The 24,579-nt window shown below is 42.1% G+C and overlaps 1 protein-coding gene across 3 annotated transcripts in view; it reads left to right on the top strand.

Moving 5' to 3' along the window:
• The window catches only part of LOC106588596 (CMP-N-acetylneuraminate-beta-galactosamide-alpha-2,3-sialyltransferase 1), a 43,606-nt gene extending 24,425 nt beyond the window's left edge, over positions 1 to 19,181 (top strand). Inside the window, exons 2-8 of one of the 3 annotated variants that reach the window (XM_014177753.3) lie at positions 970 to 1,118; positions 1,288 to 1,794; positions 4,723 to 4,916; positions 14,376 to 14,555; positions 16,201 to 16,246; positions 16,438 to 16,557; positions 17,477 to 19,181. In XM_014177753.3, coding sequence (XP_014033228.1) covers positions 1,504 to 1,794; positions 4,723 to 4,916; positions 14,376 to 14,555; positions 16,201 to 16,246; positions 16,438 to 16,557; positions 17,477 to 17,650 — 1,005 coding nt within the window. In that variant the 5' untranslated portion in view covers positions 970 to 1,118; positions 1,288 to 1,503 and the 3' untranslated portion in view covers positions 17,651 to 19,181. Of the gene's footprint in view, positions 1 to 455; positions 588 to 969; positions 1,795 to 4,722; positions 4,917 to 14,375; positions 14,556 to 16,200; positions 16,247 to 16,437; positions 16,558 to 17,476 lie in introns of those variants that run through there. The other 2 variants (XM_014177752.3, XM_014177751.3) reach the window with 2 other exon arrangements.
• Positions 19,182 to 24,579: the final 5,398 nt, after the last annotated feature.

Below are 24,579 nucleotides of genomic sequence, written 5' to 3'. Positions count from 1 at the left end.
GGACGTCTCATATCGCTAGCTTAAATTGACGGATTTTGATGGGGATTTTTTTATTATGTTACTTAGATTCAAATCAAAATGTATTTGTCACATGCGCCGAATACAACAGGTGTAGACCTTACCATGAAATGCTTACTTACAAGCTCTTAACCAACGGGGGAGGGGGGTCAATGTAAATAGTCCGGGTGGCCATTTGATAAATTGTTCAGCAGTCTTATGGCTTGAGGGTAGAAGATTGCACCAGTGCGACAATCAACTCTAGGGGCTTAAGGAAAGTGAGAATAGGTATTGAGGCTGATTAGCAGTTAGTAGCAGCTGGAACTTGTTTGAGGAGTTACGTTCAAGACAACTAGTGTTGCAAACAGTCGTTGAGGCTGATTGGTAATAGTTAACAGCTACTGCTTGTTAAATTGCTAGGAATCTGCATTCAAGAAAACTAGTTATGTGTTACATTCAAGTCTGTTCCTTTCTCTTACATTTTTGTTAATTCTTGACACCATCAAAAAAACACTCCTAACCTCTGGTGTCTGTGTCTTTTTGGAGATCTGTGCTAAACTGACATCCCACAGATTGTAAAGAGTAAAAAGGTGAAGTTAGTATGTTTGTGTGCAAATTCCTCATTTTATCATATTGGCCTATAATTTGACAAGAGTGTTTTCGGTGCGGAGAATGGCCATAGACTTGCCTTGGCTGAATGTGAACAATACTGTGAAATGTTCTGTGTTTCTGTGCATTTAACAGTAAACCCAGGACTTTCTGCTGGATGGTGGAGCTCTGATGTCCTTTCATGTAGAAATAGATCCCAGGAGGTCTTCCTGCTTTTCTGTTTTTAGTATAAAGCTAGAGTTGGTTCTGGGAATACTGAAAGTTGAAAGCTGTTGAAAGGAAATGTTTTATAATATATGATCATTCATTTACTCAGCGGTGTGTGTATTTTTATTAATGTCTTTCTGTTTGTTTGCTGTCTAGGTAAATGATTGACTGGACAGGCAGTGAATGCTAGACGCACAAGTCACTGACCTCACACTGTCAACCGCAGAAGAACAGCTGGATGTAGTTACCTGGCCATCGTTAAGTTGACAGGACCATCCTGGATTGTGTACCACCGTTCAATTACGGTATTATTGGTCAGCAGACGTATCATGGACATACACAAGGATTCCTCATCTATGTGACTTTTGTCTGACCGAACATTTTTCTATAGAATGCCAAGGCTTTCCCTTCAAAATATAAGGAACTAGTATTCTGGTCAGCTTTTTACTCTGAGATGTTGTTGTTTTCCAACAGAGTCAAGAGGAGCCTGTAATTGTGATGAGGAAGACAGGGACTGTTTCTGTTCATCAGAGGAACCCGGCGTTCAGCCTGTTAGAGCCACGGAATCTCCAGGGGAGGAAATATTCTCAGACATCACTTGGAAATTGGAACTTTCAATAAGTGGCTTCTCTCTGTTTTTCCCTTCCTTCCACCTCCCAGACAACTGAGTTTTTAATCTACCACTACACCATGTCTCTATCGAAGTGGAGGAAGATCAGGGCATTTACTGTGTTTTCATGCATTGTAACTTTCACCACGTTCCTCTTCAGTTACACGTTGAGAGATCCCTCTCTGTACTTCTTCAAATACGCCATCCGCAAGTCGGACAGCTTCTTCTCTAAGGGCCAGTGTGGCTGTCGACAGTGTATGACCGAGCTGGAGGATGACCCCTGGTTTACTGAGAGGTTCAACCTGTCTGTCCACCCTCTGATGTCTAGGAGGAACAGCCTGCTGACTGACGACACATACCGCTGGTGGCAGGTGAGATGTTACCACTGCTAGGGTTAGGATTGAACTGGGATGTGGACATGAAGCTAGGATTAGGGCTGAACCAGGATGTGGACATGAAGCTAGGATTAGGGCTGAACCAGGATGTGGACATGAAGCTAGGGTTAGGGCTGAACTGGGATGTGGACATGAAGCTAGGATTAGGGCTGAACCAGGATGTGGACATGAAGCTAGGCTTGGGGTTGTGTTAGGGTTGAATTGGGATGTGGACTTGAAGCTAGGGTTAGTTTGAACCAGGATGTGGACATAAAGCTAGGATTAGGGCTGAACCAGGATGTGGACATGAAGCTAGGCTTGGGGTTGTGTTAGGGTTGAATTGGGATGTGGACTTGAAGCTAGGGTTAGTTTGAACCAGGATGTGGACATAAAGCTAGGGTTAGGGCTGAACCAGGATGTGGACATGAAGCTAGGGTTAGGGCTGAACCAGGATGTGGACATGAAGCTAGGGTTAGGGCTGAACCAGGATGTGGACATGAAGCTAGGGTTAGGGCTGAACCAGGATGTGGACATGAAGCTAGGGTTAGGGCTGAACCAGGATGTGGACATGAAGCTAGGGTTAGGGCTGAACCAGGATGTAGACATGAAGCTAGGTTTATGGCTGAACCAGGATGTGGACATGAAGCTAGGGTTAGGGCTGAACCAGGATGTGGACATGAAGCTAGGGTTAGGGCTGAACCAGGATGTGGACATAAAGCTAGGGTTAGGGCTGAACCAGGATGTGGACATGAAGCTAGGGTTAGGGCTGAACCAGGATGTGGACATAAAGCTAGGGTTAGGGCTGAACCAGGATGTGGACATGAAGCTAGGGTTAGGGCTGAACCAGGATGTGGACATGAAGCTAGGGTTAGGGCTGAACCAGGATGTGGACATGAAGCTAGGGTTAGGGCTGAACCAGGATGTGGACATGAAGCTAGGGTTAGGGCTGAACCAGGATGTGGACATGAAGCTAGGGTTAGGGCTGAACCAGGATGTGGACATGAAGCTAGGGTTAGGGCTGAACCAGGATGTGGACATGAAGCTAGGGTTAGGGCTGAACCAGGATGTGGACATGAAGCTAGGGTTAGGGCTGAACCAGGATGTGGACATGAAGCTAGAGTTAGGGCTGAACCAGGATGTGGACATGAGGTTAGGGTTGAGGTTAGGGTTAAACTGGGATGTGGACATGAAGCTAGGTTTAGGGTTGAGGGTTAGGGTTGAACCGGGATGTGGACATGAAGCAAGGGTTAGAGAGTTTGGGTTAGTCCACCCTCTGATGACCTGGAGGAACAGTCTGCTGGCTGATGACACGTACAGGTGATGTCAGGTTCTGAGACTTACAGGTGAATAACCACACAGGTGAGTTTGGTTCAGTCACATCAGGCTAACCGTCCTAATGATAATCAGGATAAGGAAGAAAACCTTGTCCATGACGAGGTTATTAATGATACTGTGCGTACCAATGCCCATGAACGATACCATCTCCTAGTCAGCTATACTTTGAGGTGGCTAATTTCTAAGATTCCACCAGATAGAACTGAATGACTACTTAATGAATACCATTCAACACTACTAGAGAAGTCTAGATCCAATAAACTGAGAAAAAAACGTTACACTCCCTGTTTCTCAGTATTTCAGAGACGAGAGCTATTCTATTTTTGAACCTAATCCGTGGCCATATTGAGTTCAAAGCGTAGGCCGATGGTATATTGAGCTCTAAATTATTCTTGCCTCAACCCTGCATCACAGTTTGTCAGTTTATTCTTGGTTTTTCTAAAGCAAGGTCATGTACAATGAAGAATGAGCTGCCGATCACTTAGGAACAGCCCGGTTACAATGTCTAACAGTCAAATTGTACGCCGTTGTTCGTTTTAATTCAAACATCAAAAGTCCATTCACCCTTCTTAGAAGCCAGTTAGGAACACTTTCTTGTAAATTAGAATTGATTCTGGGGCTATTACCAGTGGCTGCCACCATCGTGACTCTATTAAATTAAATCAGGAGATACACGTTGGAGGTGGAAGGATCACATCACATGCCCTGAGACGTGACAGGATCGCATGCCCTGAGAGGGTTCTATGGAGATGAGGTTATCACATTCACCTTGACCAATTAGATGTAAGAGTAGATGGAATATTAACTAGAAGGTAACCTCCTGTTACTCATAACTTGTTTCATAAGAGGTGAGGCTTGATGAGAACTGTCTTGGTCCATCTACTGGCTCTGTTAAAAAAAAAGTGTCTTGGTGTGTGCTAGGGTTGAATGGTGAGAACCCGGTTACTGAGATTTACCGGGATTTACTCCCAAAACCACTCCCTTTTTCCGGGATAAATAACTGTTTTGAAAGCCAATACTAACTAGCATTAGCGCAATGACTGGAAGTCTATGGGTATCTGCTAGCATGTTAGCCGACTTCCAGTCATTGTGTTAACGCTAGATAGCAATTGCGCTAATGCTACTTAGCAACTTACTTCAAACTGCACGCAGACATAACAATGGTATCTTTAAGTTCATCTGACTCTGGGGAAGTAGATAAAGGGCCTCATTGCTGAAATCCAAAAGCGTCCCTTTAACAAGATAGAGTTTTTTTTATGCTGAGAACTGAAAGTATGTTTTTAAATAAAATCCTTAGAGTGTTCTTTAAACATTACTCATGTTTTGAAAACCTCCTTTAAATAGAACCATGAAGAAACCTGTAGGAAACGTTATGGGAAGGTTGTATGCAAAATAACCATATGACAATCATTCTCTCACCAAGATCTAAGAAACATATGGTTCTCAGATAATTATGCGCTGGCTGGCCTGTCTCTGCTGTGTCTCTACCTCTTCCCTGTCTCTGCTGTGTCCCTACCTCTACTGTCTCTGCTCTGTCCCGAGTGGTTAAAGACCAAACTGAAAGACTTGAAGGTCTCCCTCTCTCTCCAGTGGTTGCAGGCAGAGCAAGAGCCGGCCAACTTCAGCGAGGTGGTGGAGAAGTTGTTCCAGGTCATCCCTGATGCTGACCTTTACATGGATGCGGGCCCTGAGCGCTGTAGGACCTGTGCTGTGGTGGGGAACTCTGGGAACCTTAAGGGCTCCCACTACGGAGCCCTCATCGACTCCAGTGATGTCATCATAAGGTGACTCATCAAGCTTGTTTTCTGGTTTATGAGTTATATATTTTAGGAATGGAACTACAAAGCCAGATAAGAGTGATTTTGTTCTGTATAGCATTCATGCCTGACCAATATCTAGGCTTTGATGTATTTTACAAGTGTAATCATTGTAGTCCAGTTTCTTGATTCACACCCCTACCTTTTGATAAGATTACACCTGAGCCGGGATACAAACGGTTTTGTTCTATCAAGGCGTTTATAGCTTACAATTATCATCACAATAGCTCATGAAAGGTTATATTGGAACAAACACAAGTTTGTTCCATCAAGGTGCTTGTATAGGCTATGAATATCATCTCACCTGTTTAATTATACTGTGATCTGATCATTGTGACATGTAGGTGTAGACGCCCCATTTGGTTTGATGTCAATATGATTTCACCCTAGCATAGACCGTTCCTCCCTTCATGTCACACTTGTCAGCTGCCCTACCTGTTGTTCCCATGTCAGTTTGTCTCATAGAAGTCAAAGCCACTTGGCCCCAAAACCTGTTTTAGCATGATGTGCCATGCGATTTAGGGCTTTCGCTATTTTGTAGTAGTCAGCTGGGTGGGACATGATATAGGTTAAGGAAGGATCACAGAATTCCATCCAGGTCAGCAGAAGGGGTCAGCTAATGAAATTGACTGCTGAGAAAACTTTCCTTAACTGCAGGTGGCAGTTAATCACCCTTGGTTTTATGTGTTCAGACTATACACACTCTGGCACATAGATGGGGGTAGGGTTAGTGCCAATTAGTCCCTCCAGGATTTTGCTCAGATTTTTTTTATATTTGAGGGCAAAAATGTTTGATTTTTACATGGCAATATGTAATGATTTTGGCCAATTTGTTGTGAAAATATGCTGAGGGAAAAAGTTTGTTTTTGTGGCTTGATTGAACCATATTATGCAGAAAATGTGCAGTGATTGGTTTAAATTGAAAGCCCTCTTTTTGTACGACGTTGATGGGTCAGTTTAATGCGATACCTGAGATGATTTGACTGTTTTATGCTGAAATAGTGCAGTGATTGGTCAAATTTGCAAGCCCTCACATTATATGCGATCGCAGAATTACAGAATCTTAGAGGGACCTGCCAATACTCTGAGAAGAAGAAATAGGGTTAGAGCAGTAAGGCTAATGAAGCCGACTGTAGACGAAGGTCGGAGAGTGAAACTGGGGGAGGTGCATCTGTGACAGCCGAAAGTTGAACACTGGTGATTTTCCAACAGCAAGGCTCAGATCAACTTGGTAGTGTCAACATACCTTTGGTCATGTAGTGTATGTGTACACCTGCTCCTCCTTATTCCAAAATCATGGTCATTAATATGGAGTTGGTCCCCTCCTTTGCTGCTATAACAGTCTCCCCTCTCCTGGGAAGGCTTTCCACTAGATGTTGGAACATTGCTGCGGGGACTTGCTTCCATTCAGCCACAAGAGCATTAGTGAGGTTGGGCACTGATGTTGGGCGATTTAGATCTGGCTTGCAGTCGGCGTTCCAGTTCATCCCAAAGTTGTTCGATGGGGTTGAGGTCAGGGCTCTGTGGAGGCCAGTCAAGTTCTTCCACACCGATCTCAACAAACCATTCCTATATGGACCTCGCTTTGTGCATGGGGGCATTGTCATGCTGAAACAGGAAAGGGCCTTCCCCAAACTGTTACCACAAAGTTCGTCTAGAATGTCATTGTATGCTGCAGCGTTAGAATTTTCCTTCACTGGAACTAAGGGGCCTAGCCCGAACCATGAAAAACAGCCCCAGACCATTATTCCTCCTCCACCAAACTTTAAGGTTAGCACTATGCATTGGGGCTGGTAGCGTTCACCTGGCATCCGTCAAAGGGTGATTCATCACTCCAGAGAACGAGTTTGCTCCAGAGTCCAATGGCAGCGAGCTTTACACCATTCCAACCGACGCTTGGCATTGTGCATGGTGATCTTAGGCTTGTGTGTGGCTGCTCAGCCATGGAAACCCATTTCATGAAGTTCCCGACGAACAATTCTTGTGCTGATGTTGCTTCGAGGCAGTTTGGAACTCTGTAGTGAGTGTTACAACCGAGGACAGGCGATTTTTAAGGCATTACGTTCTTCAGCACTAGGCGGTCTCGTTCTGTGAGCTTGTTTGGCCTATCACTTCGCGGCTGAGCAGTTGTTGCTCCTAGACGTTTCCACTTCACAATAACAGTGCTTAGAGTTGACCGGGGAAACTCCAGCAGGGCAGAAATATGACAAACTGACTTGTTGGAAAGGTGGCATTCTCTGAAGGTGCCACATTGAAAGTCACTGAGCTCTTCAGTACGGGCCATTCTATTGCCAATGTTTGTCTATGGAGATTCCATGGCTGTGTGCTCGATTTTATACACCTGTCAGCAACGAGTGTGGCTGAAATAGCCAAATCCAATCATTTCAAGAGGTGTCCACATACTTTTGTGTGTGTGTATGTACTCTCAGCAAAAAAAATAAACATCCCTTTTTCAGGACCCTGTCTTTCAAAGATAATTCGTAAAAATCAAATTAACTTCACAGATCATTGTAAAAGGTTTTAAACACTGTTTCCCATGCTTGTTCAATGAACCATAAACAATTGATGAACATGCACCTGTGGAACGGTCGTTAAGACACTAACAGCTTACAGATGGTAGGCAATAAAGGTAACAGTTATGAAACTTAGGACACTAAAGAGGCCTTTCTACTGACTCTGAAAAACACCAAAAGAAAGATGCCCAGGGTCCCTGCTCATCTGCATGAACGTGCCTTAGGCATGCTGCAAGGAGGCATAAGGACTGCAGATGTGGCCAGGGCAATAAATTGCAATGTCCGTACTGTGAGACGCCTAAGACAGCGCTACAGGGGGACAGGACGGACAGCTGATAGTCCTCGCAGTGGCAGACCACGTGTAACAACACCTGCACAGGATCGGTACATCCGAACATCACACCTGCTGGACAGGTACAGGATGGCAACAACAACTGCCCGAGTTACACCAGGAACGCACAATCCCTCCATCAGTGCTCAGACTGTCCGCAATAGGCTGAGAGAGGCTGGACTGAGGGCTTGTAGGCCTGTTGTAAGGCAGGTCCTCACCAGACATCACCGGCAACAACGTCGCCTATGGGCACAAACCCACCGTCGCTGGACCAGACAGGACTGGCAAAAAGTGCTCTTCACTGACGAGTCGCAGTTTTGTCTCACCAGGGGTAATGGTCAGATTCGCGTTTATCATCGAATGAATGAGCGTTACACCGAGGCCTGTACTCTGGAGCGGGATTGATTTGGAGGTGGAGGATCCGTCATGGTCTGGGGTGGTGTGTCACAGCATCATCGTCCTGAGCTTGTTGTCATTGCAGGCAATCTCAACACTGTGCATTACAGGGAAGACATCCTCCTCCCTCATGTGGTACCCTTCCTGCAGGCTCATCCTGACATGACCCTCCAGCATGACAATGCCACGACCCATACTGCTCGTTCTGTGCGTGATTTCCTGCAAGACAGGAATGTCAGTGTTATGCCATGGCCAGCGACATGCCCGGATGTCAATCCCATTGAGCACATCTGGGACCTGTTGAATCGGAGGGTGAGGGCTAAGGCCAATCCCTCCAGAAATGTCCAGGAACTTGGTGGTGTCTTGGTGGAAGAATGCGGTAACATCTCACAGCAAGAACTGGCAAATCTGGTGCAGTCCATGAGGAGGAGATGCACTGCAGTACTTAATGCAGCTGGTGGCCACACAAGATACTGACTGTTACCTTTGATTTTGACCCCCCCTTTGTTCAGGGACACATTATTCCATTTCTGTTAGTCACATGTCTGTGGAACTTGTTCAGTTTATGTCTCAGTTGTTGAATCTTGTTATGTTCATAGAAGTATTTGCAAATGTTAATTTTGCTGAAAATAAACGCAGTTGACAGTAAGTTCTCCAATTGTCCACATGGCTGGCTGAATTTTGCTACCATCAAACTTTGGGAAGATTGCCCATTATTTCATTTTTCTAAGGACCCAGAAAATGGCAGTGTGAGAACCTATTCAAGTAAGTAAATATTTCTTGAAAATGGTTGTTTTTAGCTAGCTTGCTACAGAAACTTAAGTGTGCAGTCTGACTCAAATTAGCTGCTAATGTAATGTTCGCTATTTAGCAAACTGTATAGCTAGCTTAGTTAATTAAATATCACCAGCTTTCTAACTTCATATTTGCTAGTTATCTTGATGTATTTATCGTTTTAACTAAATTCATTTGTAGCTAGCTAACAGCCATGGAAGAGGGTGAAAGAATTAGCTATCAATTCAAGCTGTCAGAGAAGGGAGAGTAGGCTACTCTGGATAGGGAAGGTACCTTTTGCGGGAGGACATTTTTGAAAATATTCTCCAGTTCTATTCAATAGCGAGCAAAAACTTAGGACAGAGAGATATAGTAACATAATATTCAGTGCTGTCTAATTTTGTCACGTCCTGACCAGCAGAGGGCGTAATTGTGTTAGTTTTGGTCAGGATGTGGCAGGGGGTTTGTGTGTGTTAAATGTTGTGTGGGTGATTGGACTCCCAATTGAAGGCAGGTGTGTTGAGTTGCCTTTGATTGGGAGTCCTATATAGTAGTGTGTGGTTTTTCTTTGGGGTTGTGGGTAGTTGTTCTTGCATTGCGTTTTGTGTGCCTGCAAGACTGTTGCTGTCGTGTATTGTTTTTGTCCGGTGGATGCTTTACTCCTTTTTTTTAATAAAAAATGAGTATCCACATTCCCGCTGCGCCTTGGTCCATTTCTGATGACAGCCGTTATAAATTTGAGTATAATGCAGCCTGTTTCTTTAGAATGTTTTCTGTTCTCAGGTACAGAGAGTTGTGAAACCCTGTCTGCAGATGAAGAGGTTCCAAGAGAATAAGGGTACATCCTTGTGTACCATGGATTATATATGTACCTATGTTAGCACATGTTGTGAACAGAAATACAGTTTAAAAGTCACACACAATGTTTAAACTTATTACAACTGGAGCAGGCCAACCCTGCTGGGTGTGCAGGCTTCTGTTCCAGCCCAGCACTAACACACCTGATTCAATGTATCAAAATTAATTCGTTAATAATCAAGTGTGCTATTGCTTGGGGGGAGCAGGGATCAGTGGAGCGAGGTTGGCCAGATCTGATATGGACTTTCTTTTGTTCACCTGAAATTATGCTTTAGTAATAATAGCCTACACTTTGAAAGGATATGAAATAGTGTTGATTCTTTGAAGTTTAGTGTGTAATTGTAAACTGGCCTACAGTATGATCACATTAGCCTTATGGGCATTTGCAAAAGACTCCTTGACATTGTGCATCTGAAGCAGAGAATAGCTTAACTCACACATTGTTTACATATTGTTAAGCTCTAGGTTCTCAATGTAAAAACAATAACAGTAGACAATGTATGAGACTAATCATTATACTAGACTTTTGTACAAGCCTTGTGCTGACATTAAATTGTTTAGTGTAAATCCGACCCTTGTAGTCTAGGTGGTGAACCGTTTGGAAACAGGAGAAGTTTGGATCCTTCTCTTCAAACATACACCCAACTACTACCACCAAGTTCACTGCCAGATACTTTTCTCCCAGAAGGTCTGAGTGGCACTTAGTCGGGCTACTGTGATAATGAAGATGGTTTGCCGAAGACTACCACAACAATTACGTTGTCTATGCTAAATGTGTTTAAATTGTAAAAGCATGAATAATAGTTGGGCTATAAGAAATACTTTTTATTCAATGGGGCTAGGCAAAGCAGAGGTGACAATACTTTTAATTTCAGCCAGACAACAATAGTGTATTATCTACAGTATGTTTACAATATCATAAACAGTAGTATTTTACACGTTCCAAATTACGTTTAACATATTCATATAGTTTAAGGGGGCACTTTTGTCATGACGGCAAGGTGCTCTCTACTCAAATTGCACAACAGAATCATTGATTGGCCAAAGCACAGCATATGACAACCATCTCATATGACTAAGGAATGTCTCCTTTCATATCTGGAAAAGGACAAAGTATAGCTAGATTGTAGAAACTGATGCTGCTGCAGCATTGCTCATCTTCACATTGGGAATCCAGTCGACATGGGTGTCTTGATAGAGGTCAGCTGGTGAACCTACAGTAGTACATAAACAAATGAAAAGCACACTTGTTTGAATAGCACTTCTTTAGGTGACTTATACCATCAGGGCTGTTCATTGTTTGGTTGTTCATTTCATTCAGGTGTTTTAGTGTCATGTAAAGATTAAATCTGTTGTTGGGCTGGAACAACCAATAGTCAACACAGCAGGTTGACCTATCCTATGGAGGCCTTTGTCCTATGCTGTAATGTCCATACATTTTCCCTCTTATGAATAAAGCTCTCAACAAATTATCAATGGGTTATCATATGAATATATAATAACCACTGGAGTTTTGTCCCCCAGGCTATATGGATGTCATATTGTATAATTTGAGCCTCCTCTTTTCATGGTCATGGCTAGAAGGGATCCAATTTTTGTCAAATGAATGTCATATTCTAGATGACATGGTTGCGTTCAAGACGAGGTCATTTTTACTGATCTGTTGTCAGTGTCAGTAGAGTAGGACTAGGCTACCATCGTATTCAAAAAGATTCTGCTAATGTCTCCATTCATATAAAGTGTAGTAGAATTGCATCAAATGTTTATCAAAGGCCACATTTTTCCTGTGCAAAGGAAAGAAATCTCTCTGATATAGCCTATAAACCTCTGCCACTACACGCTTATTAATAGCCAAAATGATCACTATCCAATCTGCTCATCACATTAGGAATAGTAGGCTTACATTAGTCTGCAAATGCGATGATCGAGGCATGCAGTCATTTGTTATAAAGGTGCCATTTTATGGTAAAGAAATTGCTCGACATATGCTAATAGCTAGACTACAATCTAGCTAGCTAATTTAGTGTTAACACCTGCTTAGCATAACAGATAAACTTAACTTGAAATTGATCAGACTTGACTTACCAGTTATGAAATAATCATAGCAGACCCTGTACTGACAGCTGTCTGGGTTCAGGTCTTGAGCTTTTCTGACAGTTCTCGAGTCTTCTCTCATTGGTGTCATCAATGGTGTTTCATGATTGCGGGGAATCTGTAAACATATCCACAGAAAATGACCTTGGTGATGAATCAACTAGTTTTAGGTACTGTTATCATGCAGTTTGGGGCAGAAACTTGGCTGTTGTTGTCAGAAGAAGTAATGCAGTGGTCTTCCAACATGGTCGCCAGACGGTGTCGTACGTCAACTGCAAGCCCTCTATGGTACAGTTTGTGAGAAGCAACTACAGAGACTTGAAGGCGACTTAATAAAAAACTGCATTACCTTTGCTTACAAGGTTTTTGTAAAGTTCATGCAGTTGACGTGTAGGCGCAGTTTTTATCCCCATAATGCAACACACTGTATCTGCTCGAAGGTGCCCATTGACTACTTTAAAATGGAGATAGCCCTCAACGGTGCTGGCCATGCTGTCACAGAAGCATGGAAAAACAGGAGATGAGCTTTCTGGTACATCTCTGGGCGGCAGGTAGCCTAGTGGTTAAGAAAGTTGGGCCAGTAACTAAAAGGTTGCTGGTACGAATCTCTGCGCTGACTTTGTGAAAAATATGTTGATGAGCAATGCACTTAACCCTAATTGCTCCTGTAAGTCACTCTGTATATGAACTCAAATGTAAATGTACAAATGTACAAATTTTCCTCAATGTAAAGCTGTATTACTGCACTTATCTTCTACAACATCCCATGCTGTGGAGCAGCATGCTTGCTGATTTAATTACGCAGACTGGGACAAGAGACGCAAGACTTATTGCTTTTCTTTTAACACAATCCTTCTCTGCAGTACAGGCTTACAAGCACATGAATTATGTACAGTTCATATCATCTTGCATCCCCTGTGGGCCCTGGTCAAAAGTAGTGCACTATACAGGTAATACCGTGCCATTTAGGATGGAGCCCATGTGCTGCTACTACAGTGACTTAGATGAACGCTCGATTGCCAGACCCGACACTGCAAATGAAAAACATGTTGCATGTGCTCTGCTTCAAAATTATAGTACCCATCCCGTTCCATGTAATGAAAATAAATATTTACCAGCAAAATCCATAACTCTTTCTTTTTGTTGATAAAAACCTATTTATTCTGGTTCTATGAGAGCTGGTATATCACAGGTGTCAAGGAAGCACCGGGATATTTTATTAAAACATGATTAGCTTGTCTGGATAATAAGACGCTGACAGCATTGACCCACTGCCAAGCGCATAGCCCAAGGTAATGTAAAATTATAGTACCCATCCCCTTTCATGTAATGATAAATATTTACTGGCAAAACCCCTCACACTTAAAAAAAAAAAAAAGCCTATTTATTCTGGTTCTATGAGAGCTGCTATATCACAGGTGTCAAAGATGCACCAGGTTCTTTTATTCAAACATAATTAGCTTGTCTGGAGTGTAAGACGCTTACAGCGTTGGATCAGCGGTGGATTAAACATCAATCAACTTCTGACCCGTGTATGATGGGGTAAAGCCTCAGCGAGTAACTTCATTAGGTTGGATCCTAGAGCCCGACAGATGTAGTGATAGCTATGCACCTCACATCTGTGAGTGAAAAGCCCAGTTTTAGATTGGATTTCTGCGCTGTGTTTTTCAATGAGGAGCCAGACCAACTATCAGTGTGTAAATTAGGAGGAAAGTCCTTGGCTGAAATTGATTATACTGCTCACCCCACACTCACTTAACTCTCACACACACACAAAGATCTCCCCTTGGAAGAACCAACTAACTGTATTAATTAAACAGGCAGAATCACAGCTATAGCTTTCCCCTCAATGCACTCACTGTAACTGGGACACAAATATGAACTGTATGATGTGGAGAAGCAGGAATTCCACAAAGTGTCACATGCCATGGCACTACTAGGATGTGGGTATTCAGTGGATATTTACAGGAATGTCATGAAGACGGTTGATCCCAGAGCCTGATGTTGAGGATATACAGTAAGCCTCTGATTCATCACCACATTCAAGTTCCAAATGACAGAAATGTCATTTAGATACAAATTCCAGGTTTGTACCTCCAGGCATCCCACCTTCAACAAAGCAGATATGTTGATTAGTATGTGAAAGCATTGTCATCCATATGTTATATTCAAGTAATAAGGCACGGAGGGGGTCGTGCACATGGCTAAGGGCTGTTCTTAGGTACACCCTTAGCCGTGGTATATTGGCCATATACCTCAAACCCCAGAGGTGCCTTATTGCTATTATAAACTGGTTACCAACGTAATTAGAACAATAACAAATACATGTTTTGTCATACCTGTGGTATGCGGTACGATATACCACGGCTGTCAGCCAATCAGCATTCAGGGCTCGAACCACCCAGTTTTTATAATGCAGGACAACCCACTTTGACTCTAACCGTAACCCTGTTCCTGCAGAATGAACATGGCTCCTACCTCTGGCTATGAGGAGGATGTTGGGAGCCGGACCACGCATCACGTCATGTACCCAGAGAGCGCCATAGATCTGGACAACACCACCAGTCTTCTGCTCATCCCCTTCAAGACTCTGGACTTGCAGTGGATCACCAGTGCCTTGACTACAGGCTCCATCAAACAGTGAGTGATCAATGACCATGCACCACACAGTCACTACACGTTCATCAAGTTCACCTAAGAAAGTGTAGTAAGTGCACCTTAGCAAACCTTCAATACGAACTGTAGTTAATGCCTGTGGAGTTGTTTGTAATGAATGGAAAGATGAAACCGCAAACAACGTTCTCATCCCCGTGAGGTCTGGTATCCTTTATGCTGTGTAAACATTCTTTGTAAAAGTGCACCCGGTACCTCCTTCAGGGCTGTTTGTCATAACCACAAGTATCCACATGTTGGCACATACTGATATAGACCTCTTCCAGCGCCACAAGGTCGATGTTCTCAAGCTCTGTGTTAGACAATTATTACACCTTACATGAGTCATCTCAGTTAATCATCTCATTATTACCACAAGTTAAGCTTCTAAGCATGTGGATTCTTAGCGTGTGGAAATGTAACACTCCCTTCAACTTGGTCATAAATATGGCTTCAGCTGGAATGCTTTTGACAGTTACATCCTTATGGTGATGTTCCTGTGTTAATGATCTAATGACTGCTGAGGATGAGTGGGATGTTAGGAGGAAGAGGAAGGGGAGGAGGAGAATGAGGAGGTTGTGGAAGTGCTTAGCTGCCTGTAGGAATCTTTACTGGCACCTTGAATATCGGCAGGGGTGGCCTGGCCCATTTTTTGCCCAGTGGGCCTGTCTAACTTGGGTTTTCTGCACAAAATTATCATTATCTCTGTAATAATGGTGGCCTCAAGTAAGAACTGGGCCAGTATGGGGGTCTCGAGGGGAAAAAATGGATTGGTTTGGGGGCCTCAAAGAAAAAAATGGGCCAGTGTGTTAGAAATGCCACGGACGATTTCTCGTCCCAGTCCAGCCCTGAGGATCAGGGCCTAATAATGTTATGGATCAGATGGTCAAGAATTCTTAGTGCTTTAGTTATATCACAGCACAGCTTCAATCCTGATGAAGGCAGCATAGCTGTCGAAACGTTGATATCTATTGCACTTATTTAATCTGACCTAGACTGTGCAGCTTTTCTTTTCATACAGTCTACCCTACCGGTGGTGAATAGCATACCTGTAGTACAAATCAAATCATTCCCAAATCAATATTGGTTATATGACCTCACACCCAGCACATCATAATAGCGTATGACCCTTGACCTTGATGGGAAACAAGCCCCTGCTGTTTGCATCTGTATCTGTCACTGTGATCATCTGTAAAAACATCAATAATGTGACAATTACTTTGTTTGCAAACTGTTACTATACCAGCACAAACATAAAAAAACAAGTATCAAAACCGTAACCAAAACAGTATCAGTATCGCAAATACACTGTGAACTGTAACATACATTTTCTAACCTGAAATCGGGTTTCTTTTCCAGACGTGACAACCTTTTACTGAACGTATTACTTGTATAGGCTACTAGTTTGTCCAGAGGAGCTCATAGACAGTAGGCTAATGTTAGCCAATGCTGATAGCCAACCGGATGGCCACCACAAAGTAAACAAAGATGGCGGCGCCTCTGTCAGAAATAAGGGGAATTTTATCAACGATGGTGGTTTAAACTGACAGTACCAAAGATTCTTGGGTTTCCCCTTTTATCTGTGATAATAGTTTGATATTTCTTATATTATGTCATCTTTTGTTTCTTGCAGCACGTACATTCCTGTCCAGTCCAGGATTAAGGCAAACAAGAACAGGGTGAGTGAACCCTTGGCTACTTTTGACCAAAGCCCTATGGGTTGATCTGCTTTAGTTTACCTTACCTGGAGACAATATAATGCAGATTTTGAAGAGCTAGTGATTGGTTGGTTGGTTCATTGATTGATAACGTTCAAGATTGAAAGTATTTTCACTTCTCACAAGGTCAAAGTTGTTGTTATGTTTTGCAGGTGTTGATATACAGCCCGACCTTCTTTAAATATGTCTATGACGCATGGCTGGAGAGTCATGGCCGGTATCCCTCCACTGGCTTCCTCAGCCTATTGTTTTCCATTCACATCTGTGATAAGGTGAGCCCACCCACTTCCTTTTGTGTCTGTCTGACAAAGTTCTATACATTATGAGAGTGTTCTGTGACTGCAAAGCATGCGTTGGGTTCACACTGAGGTTTTACAGAGTTTAAAGCCGGGAAAAAGTGTCCCAAGTGCCCAAAAAATGTAACCGCTGATGGAAATGAAGTAACCCCTTACGTCTGCGAAATGGCCACACGCTGTGCAGCACTGTGTTATCTACCCGCCACTGCTCTACAAACAAACACGTTTTGGGTCGGAAAGAGGGGCAGAGCGCCGAGTGTTATGCTTATTATCTGCATCTACACGGGAGCTGTGAAATGCAGGCAATTACCACGTGCCATGTGCTACACTCTTAGAAAAAAAGGTGTTCTCTAGAACCTAAAAGAGGTTGACTCTAGAAAAACAGGAATCTCCACAGTTGCCCCAAGTGATGCAGACGGCATCCCAATGTCCTATAGTTGTTCTATAGTTGTTACATAGAGCTCAACCGAGTCATTTAGAAGAGAAGAAAAATAAATCCTAGTAACTGTATAATGATGTTTTTCTAGTAACTGTATAAGGATGTTTTTCTAGTAACTGTATAAGGACGTTTTTCTAGTAACTGTATAAGGACGTTTTTCTAGTAACTGCATACTGTCATCTAGAGTTAAAGCATCATCAATTGGCATGTTTTGTAAGTTTCACAAAAAAATCTGCAAATGAAGAAATTAGCTCTACAAAATCAATTGTATGTGTCAGAGTACCAGAACATCATATCAACGCATCAATCAGTACAGCAACATTCCACCTCATCAGTTCTGTGGCACATGGCATTAGGCCAAAGCATATAAGTATATGAATATAAGTCACATAGAAGAGTCTGGCCAAATCCGGGGCGGACGAGTATCTCTGTATAATGGTGTGTTGTATCATTTAGGTGAGTGTGTACGGGTTTGGAGCGGATCAGTACGGGAACTGGCACCACTACTGGGAAGAGAATCACCAGGGAGGAGCATTCCGCCACACCGGGGTGCATGATGCTGACTATGAGTACAACGTTACCCTGCTTCTGGCTGACAAACACAAGATCAAGATTTTCAAAGGCTTCTGATGTCTGGAGATGTCACTGGCCTGAGACCATCAAGCCTCTTAAATGAAATTCTGTCGACTCAGAGGTTAACCACTGGGCATAAACTGGTTGAATCAACATTGTTTCAACGTAATTTGTCAACGTATTGTGACGTGGAATCTGTGTAAAATTCATTGGATTTGCAAAAAGTAATCAACTGTTGTTTTGAGGGTGAAATTTCAACCACAGGATTTTGTCATCATTGTAAACAATTTTCAACATAGACAAAGCTTGTATAAAATATGTTGAATTTGTACCTTTTGAAACAATGTCAGATCTTCAATGTTATATCTACTATCAGGAAAAAAAACTATAGCTGGGCAGCACCTCCTTCTGGAAAATTCTACAGCTATTTATAGCTATCCCTTTGGTCTCCCATCCTGGGTTTTAACCCAGCCCAGCCCTGCTTAGCTTTGATATGTCACTGACAACCCCCCCCCCCCCCCCCCCAAAAAAAAAAGTTCATAATGTACTGTATATGTTGGATTCATGTCTCCATCTTAACCAAAAATCTAAATTAAAGAATAGGACTACATCCAACTTTATTTAAATTCCATTTACAGTTTGATTTGATTTTGTCCTATTCTTTAAGTTTGATTTTTGGTTGAGTTGGAGAAGTGAATCCAACATCTTAATTACTATTACATTTTTTGTACTTTTTGGGGGGGTATTTTGCCCCTTCTTTCTCATTCGATCTTGTCTCATCGCTGCAACTCCCCAACGGACTCAGGAGGCGAAGTTCGAGTCATGCGTCCTCCAAAACATGACCCGCCAAACAGCGCTTCATAACACCCGGCCTCTTAACCCGGAAGCCAGCCGCATCCATGTGTTGGAGGAAACACTGTTCAACTGACGACCGAGGTCAGCCTGCCACAAGGAGTCGCTAGAGCCAGATGAGCCAAGTAAAGCCCCCCCGGCCAAATCCTCCCTTAACCCAGATGACGCTGGGCCAATTATGTGCCGCCCTATGGGACTCCCAATCACGGTCGGTTGTGATACAGCCTGGGATCGAACCCAGGTCTGTAGTGAAGCCTCTAGCACTGTGATGCAGTGCCTCAGACAGCATAACAATTATTAATGGAATTAAAGCCCGACTAAGTCAGTGGGACATATTAAGCTATTCAAGCAGTAGATTAATCTCCTTTAAATGCTGGTTATTTGTTGTGTTATCAACCAAACACAATTCAATGTTACTTTTGTAATACAGTAGCCTAAAGGTAAGGCTAACTTACAGACTAATGTAACAGTATTTATTCAAGTGGGTAACACATCCATGGCCACATTTTGACGCTAATGTAACTATAAATGTCTTATCAATTAAAGAGTGCATGTTCAGGTCTGTGGAGATCTTCACAATTTTTATAATAAATGTCTATAATAAACGGCATTGATCACTTGCACCATGTACTTTTAATGTAATATATTCTCAACTGCAATCCATGTAATTTGGTTGTGCTATTAGAAGAAGAACAGGGATAACACATTAAGTTGTATAAATAAACAAAATATCTGACATTGTATTCCCATTTGTTGTGCTATTACATGGTCTTCGGTGCAGTGATACACATTTACAGTGCCTTCAGAAAGTATTCACCCCTTGACTTTTTCCACATTTTGTTGTTACAGCCTGAATTTTAAATGATTTATATTTTGTGTCACTGATCCACACACAATACCCCATAATGGCAAAGTGGAATAATGTTTTTAGAAATGTATAAAAAATGAAAAGCTGAAATGTCTTGAGTCAATAAGTAATCAACTCCTTTGTTATGGCAAGGCTAAATAACTTCAGGAGTAAACATGTGCTTAACAAGTCACATAAGTTGCATGGACTATCACTGTTTGCAATAATGGTGTTTAATATGAATGTTTTGGCCCGCAGCTGATTTTATTTGCCCCCCCCCCCCCCCAAGTAAATAAAAAATAAATAAGCTAATCAGCTCCAAGTGATTTTAATTTTGGAAATCTGTTTGAAAGTTTTCCCACACATAATAGAGAGATGTGATCGTATACAAATGGAAGCAAGGTTTGAATTGACGTTTTAGTCAAATATATCTGTTTGGGCTTCTTACGGCCAATTTGCAGTCTCCAAATTATTTGTAATTATGTTCAGGCCCCCTGACCATGCGCTCAAGAAAAATTGGCCTGCAGCTGAATGTAGTTGATGATCCCTGCTGTACAGAATACACATATTCAAACACATGCATCCTGTTAGCAATAAAGCACTAAAGTAATACTGCAAAACATGTGGCAAGGAAATGTATTTTTGTCCTCAATACAAAGCATTATGTTTGGGAAAATCTAACACAGTACATCACTGAGTACCACTCCTCATATTTTCAAGCATGGTGGTGCCTGCATCATGTTATGGGTATGCTTTCATCGGCAAGGACTTCAGAGTTTTTTAGGATAAAAATAAAAGAAATAGAGCTAAGCACAGGCAAAGTCCTAGTGGAAAACCTGGTTCAGTCTGTTTTCCAACAGACACTGGGAGACAAATCTACCTTTCAGCAGGACAATAACCTAAAACGCAAGGCCAAATATACACTGGAGTTACTTACCAAGATAACATTGAATGTTCCTGAGTGGCCTAGTTAGTTTTGACCTAAATCATCTTGAAAATCTATGGCAACATTTAAATGGCTGTCCAGCAATGATCAACAATCAACTTGACAGAGCTTGAAGAATTGTTTTAAGAATAATGGGCTAATATTGTACACTCCAGGTTTGCAGCAACCTTAGAGACTTACCCAGAAAGACTCACAGCTGTAATCGCTGCCAAAGGTTATTCTAACATGTATTGACTCAGGGGGTTGAATACTTATGTAATGAAAATATATTAGTGATTTATTTTCCATTAATTAAAAAAAATATTTGACATTTTCTTCCACTTTGACATTACAGAGTATTATGTATAGGTCGTTTACAAAAAAAATACAATTAAATCCATTTTAATCCCACTTTGTAACACAACAAAATGTGGAAATAGTCAAGGGGTGTGAATACTTTCTGAAAGCACTGTAGGTGACCACTCAACCAAAAACCAGACATTGTTTTTCCATTGGAATTTGGTTGTGCTTTTAGATGGTTGAAAGCATAGTGATAACACATTGGGAATTCAACAAACTTTCTGCTGTCTTTTTGAGAGAGTGAATTTAGGTTGTAATCTCATTGAGCAACATCTCAACCATATATTACCCAATTTTCCACATTTAAATTTTCTGATGTGGGTATGGTTTTGATACAGAGCTGATGCTGGTTGACTCATACAGATGACTGAAACAAAACAATTTCATATTCACATTTAGCCACCTCATAATTTATATATAGAAGTAAACCCAGAAAACGTGTGTTTTTCCTTGTCTAATGTGTTGATCCAAAACCAAAACTTGACTTCTCCCCTTCCCCTTGCCCCTCCCACCCTCACCCCACCACCTCCCTGAGGCCACAGACACCTGTCTGGGATGTCAGGTCCAATGAGGAGGAGAGAGGTCTCTAGCTCGTTGCCTCACTGCAGCCCTGGCCGAGGCAAACTTCTCCAGATGGCTGCTGGTGGGAGCGTCTGTCATCTCTGTATTGAGCTACCCTTCTAAAGTATATACAGTATTCCCATCTTAGTTGGCTACCAGGTGTGGCATTGACTGAATGGCCATCCTATGAGGGAATAATGTGCAACAACCACTAGCAGACTGCTTTATTATCACGGTATCTTTGCTGCTCAAAGTACCAATGTCTGGTAGCTCTCACAATGTATCATTCTACAAAGTAGAAGGTCTAAACGACTGACTAATGACAATGTGTCCATTTTAAAATAAGTGCCTTATCTATGATATTCATATTACTAATTAAGCAGGTCCAAAGTGCCTATGATATTCTTGATAGGAATCAGTGCAATATTCTTTGAGAAATGATTTAACATGTACAGTATTACAAGTTGCTGCTCATCAAGGCTCTGCAATAACTCGTGACCAACTACAGTATGTTTTATTACAGGTTTTTCAGATGTTAGGGACTTCTCAAAATACAGACTATGATACAGAGAGATGCATCAGACCTTTAACGATGATGGGAAACTGTAGTGACCTAGCACTGAGGGGAATATTTGTTTGAAGTTTATTAAATGTGATATCATTAAAGACAGTCAGATTCAGAACCACTCAACCTTTAGTTTCACATGGGGTGCTTGAATCTTATGTTATTGCACTCATTCATACATTTGAAATACATTTTAGATTTCTTTCTCTTGTTTATTTTCATTTAACCTTTTAGCTGACAAAGAAAATTGTCACAGGAGAAATGACATGGTAAGATAATTGATATTCCTGCATTATTGTATTTAAAGTATCATGAGATAAGCTTAAGGATGCCTATGTGATTTATTTATGTTTTGGGACATTATGACTTTTAACAGTATTTCTGTGTTACGTGCCTTGAGACAACTCTGCCAGTCAATGGATATTTTTATTGCTACAAAGTCCCCCCCCCCCCATAAATGGTTTTGAGCAGTGGGAAAGATCTCAATTGCATACTCCTCACGTCCTCTCTTCTTGTTTCCTTCTCAAAACCCATTGGATAAGAAAGCCAGAGGTCCTTCCCCTGAGAGATGCGGAGAGAGGACATGAGGAGTATGCAATTGAGATCTTTCCATGATTTATTTTGCAAGTTTTGAGACCATGTAACATGTTTCATTTGAATAAAGATGTGTTTGTTTAAAAAAGGAGACCAGGAGTATAATTATTGACGGTCAATGAATTGAATATCAGTGATGATAACATGTGCCACGTTTTTTTAAACATATATGCACACACACACACACACACACACACACACACACACACACACACACACACACACACACACACACACACACACACACACACACACACACACACACACACACACACACACAGGTCATGTCACAGTACATTAGAGGACACTGTCACCTAGTGGATAATGGATAAACTGTTTTATTTGCCAATGGTTCTGCTTTACAAGATCATAATGAGAGTACCATCTTTGTTCTCCTGAGTCTCTCTTGTTGAAGCTATAAACATGTATGGATACATACATTAGGCTACAAATGATAGTCTAGGACTACATTACAGTCATGAACAAACTTACTAAATGACCTAGCTAGAATCATAAGTGTCCTCTTACTCTCTCCCCCTCCACATGACCTCAGGTTCCATGAACATTTGCATATTTAGTCAAACCAATTAGGATATTCTGACTAATTAGGCCTGCTTATTCAAGTGGCCTTGCTACTGAAACTGTAATGCATAAATCCTGTAGCTGACGCAGCAGCACCACCACCTGGTGCACATGACGAACAACCAGGAAGTTGCCAGTGGTGAGTAGGATGATATATCTCTTGGAAGTTAGGGGTGTGATGAGCGTAGCACAGAGTGGGTTCAGTAGAGGGAGGTCTGCCATGAAGGCCCTGATGACAGTTAGTACAGAGATAGTACAGAGATAGCCAAAGAGGTGATGAGTATTGTGTATTTTGACATTGAGAAAGTTTACGATACCATTTGGAGGGAAGGGTTGTTGCTCAAGTTGAGTGCATTGGGCATTGGGGGACGTCTGCATAACTGGATCATGGACTTCCTGTTCGATCGAGTCATGTTGGGGTCAGAATTGTCAACGTGGTAGAAGAGAAGTGGGAATGTGAAATATGTGATGAGGAAGAAGCTGTAGGAGTTGTGGAAGATTGGTCTCTAACATGGGGGTTTAGGATGTCTGTGGCCAAGTCCTGCTTTATGGTGTTTTCTAGGAGGAAGGTTAAAGATGTTAGGCTGCAAATATACGGTCAGGATATAGGTAGGGTGACTGAGTTTAAGTATTTAGGTATGTGGTTTGATGAGAGGATAACATGGAAGAGACATGTTGAGCATATTAAGTGTAGTAAGGTGATTGGGGGTCGGATAGACAAACACTGTTGTACATATACCACGCATTGATCGGGTCATTTTTGGATTATGGGTGCTTTGTATATGGATCGGCAGCCAAAACGCCAGGATAGGATACATTCAAAGGCCCTGAGAGTGTGTGTGGGAGAGAGGGTAGATATGATTGCTCAATGGCAAAGACGGTAGCACGGAAGCGGGGCATTGTAGAGGAAATGGCGGTGTGTAGTGCGGAGGAAATGGAGATAAAGTTTGAAGAAACAGCTGTGCTGGAATGCGAACAATACGGATGTTAGTTCTGATCAAGGACCGGAATGGTCGGTAGTGAAAAGATATAGGAAGAAGAGAGATCATGATACAGTAAGCAGTGGAGCATCTAGTAAAGAAATCATGAAGAGAGCCAAGGTAGGAAGCAAGTGTAATAATGCGTTGGAGTGGAAAGTGGTGATAGTGTTTGAGGAGACCACAGGGCCTCACTTACACCCTATCAGACTAACTAATCTCGTAGAGAAAGAATTAAGTGAAGTGAAATTAGCTCGGCTCATTGGAAATGGTTGATTGTTAATATCATGTGGTAGCCAGGCTCAACAAGAGAAGATTTTGAAAATGGAAAAGCTTAATGGGAAGAAGATTAAAAGCCATGTCTGTCCCTGGTGCTTATGCTAGATTGAGGGGAGTCCCACGGGGTCCCAATATCTATGTCCACAGATGATGTTAAAGAAAATGTGAAGGGAGGCAGAGTGATTTAAGCCTAAAGGTTGATAAAAGTAGTGAAAGCTTATCAGTGATGCTGAGGTTTGAGAAAGTCTTGCCAGGAAAAGTACAGATAGCATTCCTTACTTTCAATATTAGAGAATTTGTCCCATATCCACTGTGGTGTTTTAAATGACAAAGAATGGGACATGCTCAGTGTAAAAGAAAGAAAATATGTGCCAAGTGTGGAGGGGCACATGATTACGGTGAATGTGGAAGCAATGTGAAGATTAAGTGCTGTAATTACGGGGG

Source organism: Salmo salar, chromosome 27 (genome assembly GCF_965601325.2).
Source record: "Salmo salar chromosome 27, fSalSal1, whole genome shotgun sequence".
NCBI lineage: Eukaryota > Metazoa > Chordata > Actinopteri > Salmoniformes > Salmonidae > Salmo > Salmo salar.
This window is presented reverse-complemented; position numbering and strand designations above follow the sequence as displayed.